At 33.9% G+C, this 18885-nt stretch overlaps 1 protein-coding gene across 1 annotated transcript; it reads right to left on the reverse strand.

The window, feature by feature from the left end:
* Positions 1 to 2138: 2138 nt before the first annotated feature.
* On the reverse strand, positions 2139 to 17761 carry LOC123563805 (uncharacterized). The gene is made up of 11 exons (XM_053525381.1): positions 17744 to 17761; positions 15803 to 16053; positions 15542 to 15629; positions 13115 to 13285; positions 11444 to 11517; positions 10849 to 11031; positions 10382 to 10555; positions 9171 to 9326; positions 5521 to 5607; positions 3975 to 4224; positions 2139 to 2877 (listed from the first exon to the last, which is right to left on the reverse strand). Exons 1-11 carry the CDS (start codon positions 17759 to 17761, stop codon positions 2650 to 2652), a joined length of 1680 nt encoding a protein of 559 aa, XP_053381356.1. The 3' UTR covers positions 2139 to 2649.
* Between the last annotated feature and the right edge of the window lie 1124 nt (positions 17762 to 18885).

Raw genomic sequence — 18885 nt, forward strand, 5'->3', positions numbered from 1 at the left:
AAGACAGACACTCTACCACTTTGCTAGAAGAGGAAGTGTAAGTGCACCCGTATTTTCTACCCGACTACATTACGTGAATTGTAACAATTTTGTGACAATGACATGTTCGAAGTACTCCGGATTATCGGTTATTGCCTTTGTTAGCTAACGGCAATTTTCGTGTAAAGAAAAATTATTATTATTATTATTATTATTATTATTATACCAGACTTATATAGCGCCCTTTTCATGTTCAATTACACCTTCAAAGGCGCTTTACATAGTTCAAATGCAGCCACACAGGGCGCATAATTCATCCTCTACTAGAACAGACACAGGGCGATCTGACATGAGGGACAGGGTGAGACAAAGCCCCCACGGCAGAGAGATCAGAAATCAGATAAGGCGTGTCCGGCTAATTTAGCCTAGCTCGTTGCGAATAGACAGCCTGGTTCATTAACGTGCCCAGCGGTTAGCACTGATTCATGCAAGGATTGCCTGGCTTCCTGACCAGTACACCTCTATTCTGAAAATTCCCGAGTAGCTGCCGGGGAACGAACCCCTGACCTCAGGATTGGAAAGCCAGTGTGCAAACCACTGAGCTATCCGTCCACCTCGTAAAAAACATTTGTACGACGTATTACCTCCCCAGTGTATAAATAGTGTTAAAACACGGTTTTGCTATAAATCATTTCGATTCTAATATGCCTTTAATATAAAACAATAGATGAAATACAGAAGCGCTCTTTCTTGGCACCAAAAACATTGACGTCACTGCACGTTTACGTGACGTCATTCTAACGTACGTGTGTTTTAACGGAGACAAGCATATTAGAATTAAATATAACAGTGCGAGAACTTATAAACTTATGGCAGGTTTCGCTGTAGTAGCCCCTCCTTCTTTTACAACAGAATGAAAATCGCCATAGGGCACTTGAATGCATAAATGTTTGAAACTTAAAAGAAAACCTATTGTATACCGAAACAATACTTACATGTACTTAACGACACTTTAAAGAGTAGGTCAGTTAAATGCATGGGGTTAATTTGGCTAAAATATGTTGCTGCAAATTCCTCTCTGGGGATATCGTAATCGTTCATGAGAAAAATGGTTCCGGACGAGACATGCAAACGGATTGCTAAGCATAATGTCACAGATTTCAGGATACTGTGTTATTTCCGTTTCCTTTAGCGTAACACATAAGACATGCAACACTTTTTGTTCATGCGTTACTCATCTAAGGCTGTTTGAAAGCTTCCAGTATCTAAAGTAAGATATTAAGTACACACTGATTTGAAACAAGAAACACAATCTGACAAGTTTGACTGTCCAGATGTAAAATGTTTGCAAAAAGAGAAAAGTCACCATAGTTCCAGTTAAAAATTAACATCCAAACGATGGTCACATTTCCCGGTTATAGATGTAGTTGTATATAGATGCCAGTAAAAGATTTCAATCGGAAATATCAGTAAGAGACTCACCAACATCGACGTGTTGGTAACTTACAGGTACAAGGAATATCAGTTTCGTGCATCACAAGAGCATTTCAAATAAAGGAAATATCCAAATTAATTGTTATTGGAATATGAAAAGTTGTAATACTGTTGAAAGAACTTCATCATATGGAAAATATGTCGTAATGATACAAATGTTTAAGCGAGAAATGACATTATGTTTATTTCTTTCAATTACTTTAATCTTTTCCAAGACAACCACTGTGTTTGGCAAAGTAATAATTATATATTATCGAAAAAGGTTAAATTATAACAGATATATCGTTTCTGTAAAATTCCAGCATACATTAATTTTCTTTAACGGTAAGTAACAGAAGTATACAACAGGCGAACTTCACTTGAAATTAAAAATTGACAGTTTAAAATGTAACTTTGTATCTTTAATAGTTTGACGGATATGGTATGTATATGACGAACTGATGATATGGGATTTAGTGGACAATTTTTAAAAAATCGGATTGGACAAGAAAACTAAGCGTTGTACAAATGTTTCAGAATGAAAGCAAATCAACTATATAAGCAAGCTTTTAAGGTCAGTTTGATCGAAACAATTAAAAGCTAGAAGTCTTTCCTTTAAAAGTGTTCTCTTTCTTTTGGGGGGGGGGGGGGGGGGGGGGGGGGGGGGGTAAACATGGTAATTTGCTTGAAATTAATCAATTACACCGATTATAAATCTATAACTTTATCTACGTACATATAGCTTGATCACACTGGTTGTGAGGAACAATTAACTAAATATTATATGGTAATACATTTAATGACAAGTAATTTCATTTAAATACCATTTAATGACAAGTAATTTCATTTAAATGCCATTTTTTGTAAATATTGAAGATTTTCAATATCTAATATCCAAGCTTGAATAAAATATTTGAATTTTTAAATTACGTTTTTAGCAATTTTCAAATCATACAATATGCATGCACTTGAGACCTACTTCACAGTCAGATTAACTTCCACCCGTTATAATACAAGATTTTTTTCCCAATGGGTTATTAGGGAGGACTATTTGCAACATGCTTAAAAACTATCAAATAATAAATCAGTGTTATACATTGTACTTAGTACTCAATGACATTTATCATCACACATTCTTATTCAGTTACTTTTTATAGTTAAAATATACTTAAGTGCTAGTGTAACAGTTAATTTAGTTTATCTTTTAAATGACCGTAGTGTATTCTCCATATCATTCAGTTTTTTCTCCAGTTTTTCTTCCATCTTCCGAAGTCTTGTTTTTACCGTCTGTATTTTTAGATCAGTCTTTACCAGTTTATTTTCCATATGAGATAACGAAGAGCTGATCTGTTCCATTGGGGTAGAATGCTTTTGAAGCATTTTAAAGTCTTTGTTGCTTAAATACCTTTCATACACTCGATTTTCCTAGAAAAGCAAACGAACATAATTTGTTATCAAGAATTATCAAGGTTTGTACTAAGTTTCTTATCGAAATTTAAGCATGATTTTACTCTAGAATATATCAAGGCGGCCTCCGTGGCCGAGTGGTTAAGGTCGCTGACTTCAAATCACTTGCCCCTCATCGATGTGGGTTCGAGCCTCACTCGGGGCGTTGAATTCTTCATGTGAGGAAGCCATCCTGCTGGCTTACGGAAGGTCGGTGGTTCTACCCAGGTGCCCGCTCGTGATGAAAGAATGCACGGAGGGGCACCTGGGGTCTTCTTCCACCATTAAAGCTTGAAAGTTGCCATATGACCTATCATGTGTCGGTGCGACGTTAAATCCAACCAAAAAAAAAGAATATATCAATGTCATAGCTAACAGTATCAACTATATCGCTAATTTGTCCTATTTCAATCATCAGGAAAATGTCCAATTGTGGATTCTTTTCATATTATTTAAACGTATCAAATTCATTCAATAAATGTGTTTTAAATTATAACATTCGACATACTGCTGGTTTGAGTAATAGCACAAGCATAATTGTTGATTTATCGTTTCAAACTTTTAAAATCAAACAATCAGCTTAATTGCCATGTCAAGCCTGAGATAATGTCACGGACGCACGCATGACCGCAAGCACAAAGTTGTGTAAACAGTAAGTTTTAGTTAAAACTAGAACACTCGTAAAGGAACTTGGCAATGTCCGTGTGATATTACGCATTCTAAAGAGAGCAATATGGTATTCTTCGGTCGTAAAGTGACTCAACACATGCACAAAAACAGTCAGAAAGTACAAAATTGCAGAAAGTCATTTAGGATCCAATACCTTAAATTTCTTGCAAAAGCGTATTTAGCGTTTTGCAGCTGGATAAGCTTCAATGCTCGAGAGAGTCTTATATTCAGTAATATATTGTTAAAATGCAAGTAAAAACATGCGTGTCTAATAAATTCTCATAATTGTATCATCAATTTTCAAATTTCAAATATGTTATTGTTACAGTAACTGAAGGGTCTTTTATCACGAATGTTCTTATTCAAACCAATGAATTGATTTTTTATAATGAAGTGTAGTGTCTCACTTTCCCTTGTAGGCACCGTGATAGACAAACTGGAAGACGATGTTTGATACATTCTTGGATACACTGTAATGGACAGGGTACTGCGTTTCTCTCTAACCGAGCAATGATCCAAGCCCTATTGACAACAACAGATTTCCAAGCGTCGCTTTGAATGATATGATAGGTTTCGGTCAGCTGAGCGATAAGGATATTCAGCAAAACAACTATCGTCATGGCCATAAACATCAACATTACAATTGTTCCCATGGATCTGAAAATCAAACGTATTATAAAAGGACAACGTTTTAATCAATGTTCAGCCTATGTTAGTCTATGTTTTGCGTTATCAAATTGTAAATTAACTAATGTCTGACTGGGTCCTTTTGATTCTTTATACGTCGTCAATTTCGAGTTCAATAAGTATCTTATAACTGTGATAAAATGACTAAATACCAAATATCAAACACAATACTATACAATGACTGCCAGTGGAACACCAGACGGACAGCGCGGCGCTAGCTAGATTTTCTATTTGCTTCGTACACACTTCCGAGGATTAGGCAATAACCTGTCTTACTCAGCCAGACATGTTAGATCATTCTTCTTGCCTACCGTTAATATAGTTGCAAAATTTAAAAAAAAAAAGACTATCGTTCACGTCATAATTATGGCGGCAATACTCATGCCTTTGGCTTACCTTTTTCCTATGCATACCCTATCATTGCATGTCCCCGCTTGGAAGGCAGGAAAACAGTCCCTTCGCAAAATGCATAATAAATTCAACATGTATCGGTTTTTAAAACAAAATAAGTAAAAAAAAACAAAATTTGAAGTTGCAATGACATCATACCTGTTGATTTAAAGAAGCATGTGAGGTTTGTCAAAAATAGTACATATTCTAATTGTGTAGAGATATCCGATGGCTTTTGTTCACTAAAACATTTTATGCTGATTTTTTTTTTTCAAATGTAGAAAATTTTCATCAAGCTTAGTCTAACTTAATTATATACATTGTGTATGTAGAGCTACATTTATAAATAAATGTCGTTTTAATAGTAGCAGTGGATTGTTTAAGATACTTCAAGAGGTTTTCAGTGGTAGTACACTGTGTTCAGCCATACATGCATACAGCGTGTACTGTTTTTAATCTCATGCATAGTACTGTTAATATACATAAACTTAATTTCATATTTACATATACCATCCATATGTAGTATTAGACATTTCTAACGTAAACGTAAATCGGAAACGGATTTCTGAATCCGTAAATGATATTTGCAAATAATGGTCTAAGGGAGATACTATTGCATTACTATTGGATGAAATTGTCTCCCATAGACCACACATTAGCCTAAAATTTTACGGATTCAGTATTCCGTTTCGTAATTACGTTTACGTTAGAAAGGTCTATTAATCATTTTTCAAATATGAAATTTGCGCCTAGTATTCCTTTAAACAGTCTTGTGTAAAAGGCAAAACAGTATATGATAACTATGTTTGATGTGAGGAAAATATAATATTCTATGTTTCCGTGAAATAACAAATACCATGTAAAACATTGCATTACCTATATCCTTCAGAACCAGTGTATTCCACAACTGGCTGGGCCTCTATCATCGTCCTTAATCCAACATACCATATTCCCCACATAGAGCTGAAAATATAAAAAAGCCAAATAATACACTATCTTAAAGTGTTAATAACGAACAAATCATTAGCACTTAATAATGTTATTCATACTCACCATTTTCAAAGCAGAAACACAAATTTATATAGCCTTGTATCGTCCATTTAATGGTTTGTTTTGGCATACTGCACTTCAAAACATGAAAAAAGCCATTGCAATAAACAATGAAATCAAATAATATGTTATTTGAATCAATCATTTAAATGAAAAAGGCTAAATTAAATGAAAACTAAATGTAACATGTCATTCACAGTATTAATGTTAAATATCTAAACGGACACCTTAAGCATAGTTCCGTTAGTAATTTAAACAACACTTTTTCTGCTAGACGATCAGTTTTGATATAAATGTCGAGCTACCTAAAACTCCTAGCAAAACATAATTATATCTTCAATAGTGTACAGAAAAGCTACATATGCTCATCGTCTTCTCCTTATTTCGTTAAGCTTGGAGCTTTCTCAGACAGTTTACTTCACTTCAAATTTGAGAATAAGACTGATGCGCTCTTTTCAGCCGTATGTACAGGTACAAATTGAAAATTAAGGAAAACCTGTCATTCTCAATATTCATGATAAATATAAAAAAGCACTGTTTCTGTTAGGCGATCAGTATTAATATAAATATCAAGCTACGATCAATTCCTTGTAATACAGACATGAATAAGAACTTCCATACTTAGTCAGTGGCGCAGTGGTTAGCAAGTTGGACTCTCCGACGCAAGCGGTTCTTGTTCGATTTTCGGTCATGGCTAATATTCTGACCTGCGTTCAGTGCAAAGAGATTTACTTAAATTGCTACTGTTTCCAGCAGTATCGGCCTAGATTGGATGCTGGGGAGGTAAATATTACGCCTTCCACGGGCTTGGTTGGAAATAAGTAGATCAATTCATTTCAGTTTTGGACTTTCGTCCACTACCCTCGTTAAACAAGAAACTTCAAATTTATTGTGTGCAGTAAAGCTATTTATGTTCCTCGTCCTCTTCCTGCTTTGTTTAGTCGGCAGTTTTCTCAGACACCTCAAATCCGAGAATGAGACAGGTGCGCTACTTTCCAGTCGTATTTACAAGAAAAAGTTGCAGAAAGCGCATTTAGAATTGTTTATATTACGCATTGCCTCTAGTATAATGTGGTACAGACAGCTGACCTGGTAGTAAACTTTGAATTCTCAGTCGTGGTCTTGTTTGCTATCTGCAGTCTGTTCCAGTCACGAATGAGTTCGTCTACTCGTAGACTGTTCTTTCGATGCTTGGTTTATATAGGCATATGTTGCCCAGTTAGTCGTGTTCAGAACGCCAGCTGGTGCTTAATCTTAATGAGCATTATGAGATAGTTCTTGAATGTTTACTCTAAAGTTGGATTGATGATGGCTCATCTTATATCCTGAGTGGCAAAAAATGTATAGGAGCTTTGATGGAAGAATCTTGAGGATTTCGTAGCCCTTGAGTATACACTATCGACATGGTGGAAATTGTTTCCTTCTGTATGCTATCTTGTAAAGAACGGTTTCGGTGAGACTTTTGGATTTCTGTCATCTGTTGCTCTGTAGAAATCCGTCTTAGTTGAGTAGTGCATATACGTTTGTTTCTCACTTAAGCATAAAAGCGCTTTGCGTTCTGTGACAAATCTGTGGCCATTTCATTAATCTGTCTGCGCAAAACGCATTATATTGGATTGGTCACCAATCATATGATTTATGTTCAACAGTAGGTAACTTTAAACATATATTGGGTTGCTTTTAATTATGAGGCGTCGGTAATATATCTTTATGGAGAAGACAGCAGACATGGAGTATATCTTTTGTTTTAGTGTAAGAACCGTATTGACAGAAGATGCAATATCTTTACGAGTGACACATGCATAAACGAAAATGTAAAATCAATTATTCACGAGTAAAAGATATTTCAACCTTTTAAGAAAACAACACATGTTCTTATTTCACACCTTATGCGTATTCGACTGGACATTTTTCGTTAAGTATTAAGTGTGTAGTGGTACTCCGCCTTTCATAATATGCAACAATTACCCAGTTGAGAAAAGGCCGTTATTTAATGAATTAAGATCATGAAGTAGCTTATTAACGTGGAATCTGATTGTGTTGTGTTTCTTGAGTAAAGCAGGCAAATATAATCCATAAACTTAATTCTAATTGGTTTAATATTAATAGGTGGAGAGTACATTATTGACAGAATAGCCAACATTTCCCAGTCGAATACACCTAATGGCTTTGTCATGCGCACTGGGCAATGTCCAACGCAAAGACGTTAACCTATTTAGAGAAGTTAAATACTTTCGAGATTTGCATCCTAACAAAGCGGAGCCCTTACATTTCTTATGTATTTATAATAAGTTGTATCTTATATATGTATTTTAAAGAATGTTCTGTCAGTTAGGATTAAGGATGATTATTCCGCGTTCAATTGCAGTTTCGTAACGGTGAAAACATAAGATGAAATCCCACCTTTAGACCTTCGTTATTAGTTACAAATGTAACAGATCGTTATATTTTAATATACCACTCAAAAACATGAAATAAAACCTCTAAATGAATAAAATGAAAATATGATTTTTCTTCCTAAAGTATGTATACGTATAACATAAATCTACAGGAAATTGCATTAAAATCGGACCACTAGTGTCTAACACTCATTTTTTACCATGTTTTTTAACCGTGCAGAACACCTATTAGTATATTATGTCTTGGTATTGGACCCCTAATAATAATGTTTAAAAATGGCATTTGCTTGGTATATTCTTAAAGCGGACCATGTTTTGCACTGTGTTGCAAAATTTAAACAATTTTTACCGTGCCGTTTTTTGTAAATTTTGTATAATTTATGGTAATTCCTCAAGCTCAAGATGAGACAAATTTCAGTGTGATGGCCACTGTCTAAAACGTTTGCAAAGAATTCATTGCAGCATTAATTTTGATCAAACAAACATCAAACTATTGTTAAACAATAATAAAACACAAAATAAAACTGTAAATATATTTTTTTTCTAGGACGTCTCAATTAAACAGATTTAATGAGACAGAATCCTAACTCCAACATTGAAAAATTAAGGTCGAATCCTGAGGGTCTGTTTTGAATGTTGCTCCCTTCATTCAAAAATAACCTTGGGGCAGAAGTAAAACCTACCTGCATTTCTTCCACAATATGTAATCTAAGGAATGAAGGCAAAATAGAGAACTTTTACCGCATGTAACTAAGTACTTTTAAAGATGTCCAACTTTACCCCTCCTGATTCAGAGGTAAATTCACTTGTAACAGCAAGATATCGCTTATGAAATGAAATTTTCCACTTTTGTACAATACATCCATCATAAGTCTTGAAAGAAGTAAAAACTTGCTAGAAAAAATGAAAATATGGAAAAAAAATTGATCCCAGTGGGGCTTGAACCTACGCCCCATGAAAATTGTAGTCAAAGTAGGTTTATGGTAGGAATTGAAATCTCTTCAAAAAGGAGGTACTCTATTACGGGTTCAATACCTTAAATAAGCCGTTTTACAATACAAACATAGGCTATTTTACCTTGTTTCGTCATGAATGTCCAAGTCTCCATCGCCTTTCAGGACAAGAAGAAAAGTCCCTCCAAATGCAAGGTTTACAATACAAAACAGCAAACTGAACGGAAGGAAGTTTCTCCAAAATATTGTTCTTAGTGATTCTGCGTATGCCCCAGTTTCGCTAGGTAAAACGATAGAAAATATATACTATGTAACATACTTTTAGCATAAAGCGAAATGTAAACTGTGGCATGAACAATATACACTACATAACAAGTCATAGTACTTCCTTCTATCCTAAGCTATTCTATATTCCCATCGATCATATTTTACAACTGTGGAGGACCGAAGGATTCTGAGATTATTTCTTTATTTGAAGAGATTGGATACATGTTTTAATTGCAAATATATAACAAGACAAAAGGGGAACATATGATTATGAATCTAACACTTTGTCAACACAAGTATGACTCAAGTGTAACATTTTTGTCTGGTAGTACCTTAATTGTTGCAGAAGTAGCATTAAACAATATGTACTTTAACAAACCTTACGTAACGTTATCCTTTCTTGGAAGAGCGCAATTAAGGGACGAAGCATTTTGACATCAATAAAAGATCCTTTCAAATAACATACACTGTGCGAACACTATTAAACTCAAATATTTAGCTATACAATATTGTGCATTTGCATAAGCACTGACAATTATCTATACTAGAAATCTATGTTCTTATCTTGTGTAATAATATGTTGTTTATTTTGCATACCAAACACACTGTCGTGAACAAACTAATCAACCCGCTGTTTGAGATTTTTTTTCAGTGTAATATCAAACCACCTCTCCTTAATTATGCTAACAACTAGATCAACGCGCTATCAATAGCACATACAAATCCAAACATATGAAAACACGCATATTCATTTTACAACTTAAGCAATTTTTAAATGATCAGAAAATACATATACAAGTTCTAAATTCAGAAATACCTTTTATCAAATGAAGAAGGTACAAAATATATATCAATTTTACACAAGCAAATGGTTAAATATCACCCATATATTACATGTAAATGCTCATTTAGATACGGCAAAAAAAATGACGGCATTTTATTTTGTTTTCAGTCTCTTCCCCCTAATATGTTTTCAATAGTTTATAACATTTGAGTTTAATATTCTTTTATTCTTAGGAAAAAAAAGCGTGCAAAATGTTTTGTTCAGTATAATTTTGTCAAGTTTACCTGAACACTACTGCATACTTGAAGATTTTTATCACCCATAGGAAATATCCCACAGCGAAAATATACCAATGAGCCCGGATATTAATGTAACGCACGGGAAGTACTAGCAACAAGAGTACCGCTGAAATTAGCTCCAACCAGTTGAGAAGTTGTTTGCAGTAGGTGAGTCTATGCCTGAAAAAAATGTAAAATTAACTTTCAGAATGATTCGATGAAACATTATACATTGTTTTGTTCCGATGGATTTATTGATTTCCGTGTAAATAAGATTAACAGATAATTATGTAAATGCCAAACTTAATCTGCGTTTTATGTACAGCCATTAAAAATCCTAAAAGGGACATAAATCTATTGTACATAAAACATTTGTTCTTATTGTTTACCTTCACTTTTATATTTATATTAAATGGTAATATTGGATAGTCGATGTCAATTTTGTCTGATGCTATATTTCAAAATCCTATTACCTCACCACTTGGATAATTTCATTAACAATAGCTTTGATTACAAAACCATATGCGACAATTTCGAAAACAGCACGTGAATGTTGTAATCTTGTGTCATATTCCCTTACGTCGGCGGAAGTTGCACCCACAGCAACAGAAAATGTCAAAGAGAACAAGCTTAAGAGGTACAAAACGAAATTAGTCCTGAAAAAAAACAAAAAAAAGAAATAGATATATGTTCACAAAGGTAGTAACACTTTTTCATTCACTTCTCGTTCAAACTCGTAGATAATTCATGATAAGTACGTATATATTTCATGTACCACAATTTGTGTGATATCAATATAAATTGCCTTAAGAACAACGTTTGAAGAGTTAAAAATGATTGATCTTAGTTTACGCAAGAATCTATCTAACATAGCTACGTACAAACCTTCATATATACAGCTTGTAAACTTAAATAATAAATCAAGAACTTATAAACGACCAGTTAATCATGCGCTTATATTTATTGCTTTAACAAGATCTACTGGCCGAGTCAATTTACGCTACCGGACCTAAAAAAAACACCATTTAATCCTCAGATTATTTTGATTATTTGACTAAAGATACTAACACAAACTTCTTCCTTGCCCACTCGTTCCATTTATGGCTAATCATAAGTCTAAGTATATGATGATTTATTGCTTCCTGTAATAAAGATTTGGTACACTAAATTTTAAGGAGAAAACTGACCAACAATGTTTTCGTAGTTTTTGAGTCTTTATATTATAAAGAATCACAAAGCAAAACTACAACTAAAAATCTGCTTTTGTGTATTAAACAAGAGCTGTCACTAATGGTGACAAATGCCCCCGCAGCACCTTGACCTTTGACCTGGTGACCCCAAAGTCAGTAGAGGTGTTGTACTCAATAAGTACTATCAGCATGTGAAGTTTGAAGGTCCTGGGTGAAGTGGTTCGCATGTAAAGTGCCTTCATGCAAAAAGTTAACGTTGGCCCCTGTGACCTTGACCTTTAACCTAGTGACCCCAAAGTCAGTAGGGTTGGTGTACTCATAAAGTACTATCAGCTTGTAAAGTTTGAAGGTCCTGAGTAAAGTGCCTTCATGCAAAAAGTTAATGTTGGCCCCTGTGGCCTTGACCTTTGACCTGGTGACCCCCAAAGTCAGTAGGAGTGTAGTACTCAATAAGTACTATCAGCTTGTGAAGTATGAAGGTCGTGGGTGCAGTGATTCGCGAGTAAAGTGCCTTCATGCAAAAAGTTAACGTTGGCCCCTGTGACATTGACCTTTGACCTGGTGACCCCAAAGTCAGTAGGGGTAGTATACTCAATAAGTACTATCGCCACGTGAAATTTGAATGTCCTGGGTGCAGTGGTTCGCGAGTAAAGTGCCTTCATGCAAAAAGTTAACGTTGGCCCCTGTGACCTTGACCTTTGACCTAGTGACCCCAAATTCAGTAGGAGTGGTATACTCAATAAGTACTATCAACATGTGAAGTTTGAAGGTTCCGGGTGCAGTGGTTCGCGAGTAAAGTGCCTTCATGCAAAAGTTAACGTTGGCCTCTGTGACCTTGACCTTTGACCTGGTGATCCCAAAGTCATAAAGAGTAGTGTACTCAATAAGTACTATCAGCATGTGAAGTTTGAAGGTCCTGGGTGCAATGGTTCGCGAGTAAAGTGCCTTCATGCAAAAAGTTAACGTTGGCCCCTGTGACCTTGACCTTTGACCTGGTGACCCCAAAGTCAGTAGGGGTGGTATACTTAATAAGTGCTATCAGCACGTGAAGTTTGAAGGTCCTGGGTGCAGTGGTTCGCGAGTAAGGTGCCTTCATGCAAAAAGTTAACGTTGTGACTAACGAACTAACTAACGAACGAACGAACGGACGGACAGTTGAAAACTAATATGCCTCCCTTCGGGGGCATAAAAAGTTGTGAAACATAATATCCTATCTTGAGATTATTATTTGTGTTTGTTTTAATGATTTTATAACTATTTGAAACATGTTTATTGAAAGATATCAATTCAGTGAAAATATCTTAAACGCTGAACAAGAAGGAATTTGTATGACTGTTGGTTGTTTAAGCAAGTTATCAAACCTTACTTAGGCTAATTATTCAGTTTTAAAAATAAATAACAACTGCCTGAGATCACATTAAAAGCCTGTTTTAAATCGTGCATTTATGTTGTGTGACAACATTTGTTTATGTCGAATTAACATAACAGTTTTCATATTTACTTAAAAACTTATTTTCATTTTTCATTTATTTTTCATTTATCAATTAACCTTATGTCCTTTTTCAGCTAGGATATGGAAAACAGTGTGATCTTTGCAGTTGAAGGCAGGGTCGTCCGGTAGTTTTCCACTCTTATCTTCTTCCAACAGCTTGGTGTCATATACATCAACGCCATCTTCCTTCTCATCCTTAAGACTGTCTAAAACTGCTAGTAATGTTTCCTTTTAAAGAATAAAGAATAATTACCATAGTAACCGTTTATAAACTTATTAAGGCTTCGAGAAGGGAATTCCTTTACCTGTACCGAATTTTAGTATCATGGCGTTCATATTTTCAGCAGTTTTGGTAGTATATGGCTATATGTTTCCCTGCTTTTTGTTTGATAATTCTTAAGTGTTTTGACGTGTTATATGTCTATATGTCATATATATACAAGCATATCATATTACTTTAATTATTACATTAAACTCCGGTTATAAGGAAATTCTCGGGACTAGTATTGAAATATCGAAATTTACATAAAGATTTGTATCCATACAGATTTTTTCTTGCATACCGTATTTTATAAATAATAGAAAAAAATGTCTTTGTAGTACTCTTTTTTTATAGTAGAATTTGTACACAAAAAGCTAGAAACCAACGTCATAAACAGAAGTGACGTCATGGCGTTTCACTGACGAAAAATAACAAAGTTCCATTGAAGTTTTATCGTTTGTAGCGTAACGGTACGTTCTTAACGTAACATAACGTATTTTGAATCGAGAAATATACTATAAGGAACGGAGATATATCAAGATACCAGATTGTTCCGTGTTTAACGTAGTCAATGCATGAATGGCTAATAGTCATTAACAGCACGAGAGTAATCTGGCAAGGGGGTGCCAGATGGGGTTTGCCGGCACCAGAAACGGCAGTTCGGTGTGCAAGAAAAATGTGTTCGTTACAGCAGTTTGTTATAAACATGATTTGTATAAAACCTGGTTTATATCATTAGCTGATTGGTCGTGCATTGCATTTCATCAACTGTCTTTGTATATTTCTAAAAGATGCATTTTTGAAATTCATTTGATTAACAATATTAATATCAAATTTGTTTTTGTACAAAATCTGAACATTCAATATTTAAATCAATAGCCGTCAATGCTGACTGAATATGAAAAGGCAAACTGCTACAATGATACAATTAAAATACAATGGCATAAAAGTAGTCTGAAAAAAGCAATAACACTTTCACGTCTTAAACCTCTTGCCGAAGTTATTTGCTTTGCATAATAGTTTTCTTTTTTTCAGATCTCATAGATATATTTAATGATTGTCCTTATAATCTATAAAAGTCTAAAGATTACTCTATGGACGCAAGGCTGTAGCAAATAAAATCCAATGTTGTGTAGGCATAGTATTAGATATCAAATAATTACACCAATTTACATCCTAAGGTTTAAAGTCATGCGATATACAAGTATTTGAAATCAATTCACACAAAGATATGATCTTTCTTTATAATTTGTTTTTACGTATAAAGCAATGTTGCCATAGCTGGGAATATTTGAAAGACTATTTACAAAAGAACTGCAAAAAAAAATAAATTACATGCATTATATTTCAGAAGAGCTTAATCATCAAATCAACATTGGAGTGGTTTTAACGTTATTAAAAATGATTAATTCTTTATTTATCAATCTATTCTTTTAAAATCTATTTTATGATTCAAAATTTAAAATAATCACAACAGTCACGGTATCGTTTTAAATTCTTTTATGACTCAAAGTTATTAGTTCAATGCCTTCCCACTGCTAATGTATCATTGTATAAAAATTTCGAAAAGGAATTTTACGGGTTCGCCATAACCTATTTTCATATGATTTTAGCATTGGGATAAAGAATGTTTCCCTTATAATTTACTGTTTTACAAATATTAAAAAGGGCTTCAAGTTGTACATTTTAGATTGATCCTGTAAATCGAATATCTGTTATTACTGTGTCCGTGATAGGTGATGCTTACCGTAATTATTCCCTTCGTTCACAGAAGAATTAACTTGACAAAATGTAAAAGACGGCAAATGTTTGTGATACTGTTGTAATTTGATACATAAGATGATTAAAAGGCATGTAAATTATGATCTTAAATGTAAATGCTATCTCTCTGTATCTCTTTATACGTTTAAAAATTGTAATATCGATAGGAATTTGACGAAAAGCAAAAGTTAGGAGCGAGTTGAAAATCGAAAGTATTTTGTTGGCCCATTTCTCTCAAGTAATTAAACCGCCAGACTTATAATGTTTCTTGCTTCAGGATATATGTTAAAACACAATGCTAAACATGGACGAATTAGATATGACGAATTAAAGTAATTAAGAACGTCCCACACGAGAAAGCAATCAAAGCATTTCCGAAACAAAGTGCAAAGCCTACAGTTTTCCAACAGTCAAAGGCAATAGGTCTACTAACTGATAATTTAAGATACGCTAAAACTCACCGTAAAATCACAATTAGAGTTGATCAATTCGCTATCTATATCAAATATTTCATCATTTTCCTTACTTCTTCCAAATAGACATCGTAATCTTAAACGAAAACAAAGTCAGTGAAAATAATAATAAACAGTGTTATTGTTAATTTATTTTTAAGGATTATGCACTAGACTGAACTACGCGATGCCTTACATGAATATACATATCATGTTTATTACTACATAGAAGAGAAATTATCAACATTGAAATATGTAATAAATTCTTACTCGACTGGTTTCATATTCCTAGCAATAAGGGCACTCATGTCATCATGCTTTTTATCTATAGCAATTTGCAAAGCAATTTTTCCATCTTTGTTCTTAGCTAATGCGTTCATTCCATGTTCGAGCAACTTTTCGGCAACATTTTTAAAGTTGTGCTTAGCTGCACAGTGGAGAAATGTATTTCCTGTTTCCTTGTCCTGTACCTTATTCGGGTCACCACCTCCGTGAATATATGCATTTACTGCATTCAACGCCTGAAAAAAAAAACTAGTTTAATAGAATTAATATACCTTACATTTACAGTGTTTGTACATTTGCATCGATAAACTTTATATAACTCATGTGTTGGAAGTTTCTATTTCTTTTTTTTATTTACTTTGTATTCAGTATAAAAACAAAAAAACTTATTTTTTGTGTAATTCCTACTTATATATAAGTCATTACAAGAAATTTGATCAGACATGAAAGATAATGTGGCCAGAATTTATGCTTCGACAAGGGTAAGGTTTTGTAATGTTAGTCAGGGAACCGTTTTTTTTAAACAGTATTCAACGTAACTGAGTCTGAAAGAGATATGAAAAACATGCAATTGTCTGATGCTATTGATAAATGTTTATAAACGAGTGTTATAATTGAACTTATTGCTAAAATGAGACTAATTTTCACGTATGAATTGCAATTCACTGCGAGTTGTAACAAACGATGCAATTTAAATAAAGGCCAAAACCATTTAACTTTAAGGCTAATCATTGCTTTCTGAAATAAGTCGTGCATGAAGAATTTGATCTTAATAACAGAAGTGCTGAAACATTTGTGTTTTATCGTGAGTGCATCTTAAATTATTTTGAGACTTAATTAGAGTGCTCCTGTTGGTATCCAATACATTTATGAATTTGAAATTAATATTTTTGGAATTGCGAAGACCAAAAACAAAATTTGCCTTAGCGTCTGCCCTTGTCCAATGCCATTTAGATTATTCTTGTTCATCTTGGTATTCCGGTCTAAATAAGAAACTGAAACCGAAAACTACAAATTTCACAAAACAGAATAATTATAGCTTTGTTTAAAACTAACCTACTAGAACTAGTATTAATTATCATGTTTTAGAAAATATCCATATCCTTAAAGTATTTGACAGAGCGAAGCAACTCCGTCTGAATCATGCATTCAATATTTTTCACGATAAATGCACAAACTTTTTGAAACATAACTTTACTTAAGTGTCTGAGATACATACAAAGACAAGATTTATTAAAAACAATTTTGTAGTTCCTAAAATTTCATCCTTTGAGTCAATGACATTCTTTTATTTGGCAATTTCCTAAAGAACAATCCAAGCAGCCTAAAGCATATAAAAAATAAGTCAAGTTTTAAATCTGCTTTAAAAGCAAATCTGTTTAAAGAAGGTAAATTACTTGAGGAAAGCCAAGGTATAAGATATTAATATTTAGGTTTCAAATTCAATTGTTATTTAAACTTTAGTTGTCATTATTGAGGTATTCACTATAATATATTCTCTTTAGTACTTTCTCCTTATTTTATTCTTAGTTCGCGTATATTTTTAAATTGTCTTTTTTACTTAACATATAACTAAATTGGTGCCGTAATGAGTCGAGGACCCCATTGGAAATAAGTGCTCTTCAAGCTACCTGTATGCATTACCCTTGGTATAAGATCAGCGGAGAATAATTTAGGAAGTACGACTAAACTTGAAATAGCTTTTTTTATGATTTTATTATTATTATTATATCATTTTCTTTTTTATAACTTTTATAGAAACTATCTTTTCGTATTTTTTATCTGTGTTTAAGCAACATTACGTGAATGTAAGTCACATGTTAGTTTTAGAATGGTTCGCTTAGTTTTAAATATCTTACAAAACTTATCTTGCTTAGTGCGATATTTGTAATTTTAAATTGTATAATATATTATATGACTTTATACCTGAATAAATCTATCCATCTGTGAGGCTATAGGAAGTGCTCCGAACAAAAAAGATCAGGTAAAAGGGATTAAATGTAAATTTATGTGAGACAACAAAAAATTTGTCAGAATCTTTGATCTGTGCTACTTCTATATCACTGGTTGGAATTCCAAAATACTTAAGGATACACTAAGGGTTAAAATGGCATTTTTAGATATTTTTTGTTTTTATTTAATATAAATTCACCATACTTTCCTCTATAAAATGAAAAAAAAAATGAATGTAAAAGATCAAATATAAAACTTTATTTGATGAATTTTCAGGATAAACAGTCAATATTTGACATGTGTTTACAATAAAACCTTTGTGAGAAGAGCAGCCAGGCTGCTAATTTAGATCCCGTATTTCTGGACCATCAGCTAAGCATCTGATTTCCTGAATCTCGATGTATGAATAACGCATGTTTTTTTCATATTATAACATCTGCAGAATCCCGAGGGATCGTTTGGTGCTCAAGTCCGGTAAGGCGAGGGTACCAACGTATCCTATGGGATTCTGCAGATGTTATAAGACAAACTAAACATGCGCTAACCCTATTCTAGCATATAACTCGTAAAAATATTGTCGCTCAACGTTATTGAATTTCCATGAAATGCGTGGGAATGTAGGAGCTTTTGGTTAGCTTTAATGGTGAGCTTTTGTGACAACTCAATGTCCGTTTTCCGTCCATCAACATTTACTAAAAAATGTTCTTGAAAACCACTGGGCTGATTTACGCCAATTTTGATGAAACTTTGCAGGAATGAACCTTGGGTGGCCCCCTTTCAAAATTTTCATGCTCCCGAAGGGATGCATATTAGTTTTCAACTGTCCATCCGTTCGTTCGTTCGTCACAACGTTAACTTTTTTGCATGAAGGCACTTTACTCGCGAAACACTGCACCCAGGACCTTCAAACTTCACATGCTGATAGTACTTATTGAGTACACGACCCCTATTGACTTTGGGGTCACCAGGTCAAAGCTCAAGGCGCTGCGTGGGCATTTGTCACCATTAGTGACAGCTCTTGTTCAAAAAATTGAATTACACACAGAACTCTTGTTACCATGCTAACCAAAAGGAATAAATTTAAAAATACTCCTGTCCAAAACCACAAGGCATGT

The sequence above is a fragment of the Mercenaria mercenaria genome, chromosome 2 (assembly GCF_021730395.1).
Source record: "Mercenaria mercenaria strain notata chromosome 2, MADL_Memer_1, whole genome shotgun sequence".
NCBI classification, from domain to species: Eukaryota; Metazoa; Mollusca; class Bivalvia; order Venerida; family Veneridae; genus Mercenaria; species Mercenaria mercenaria.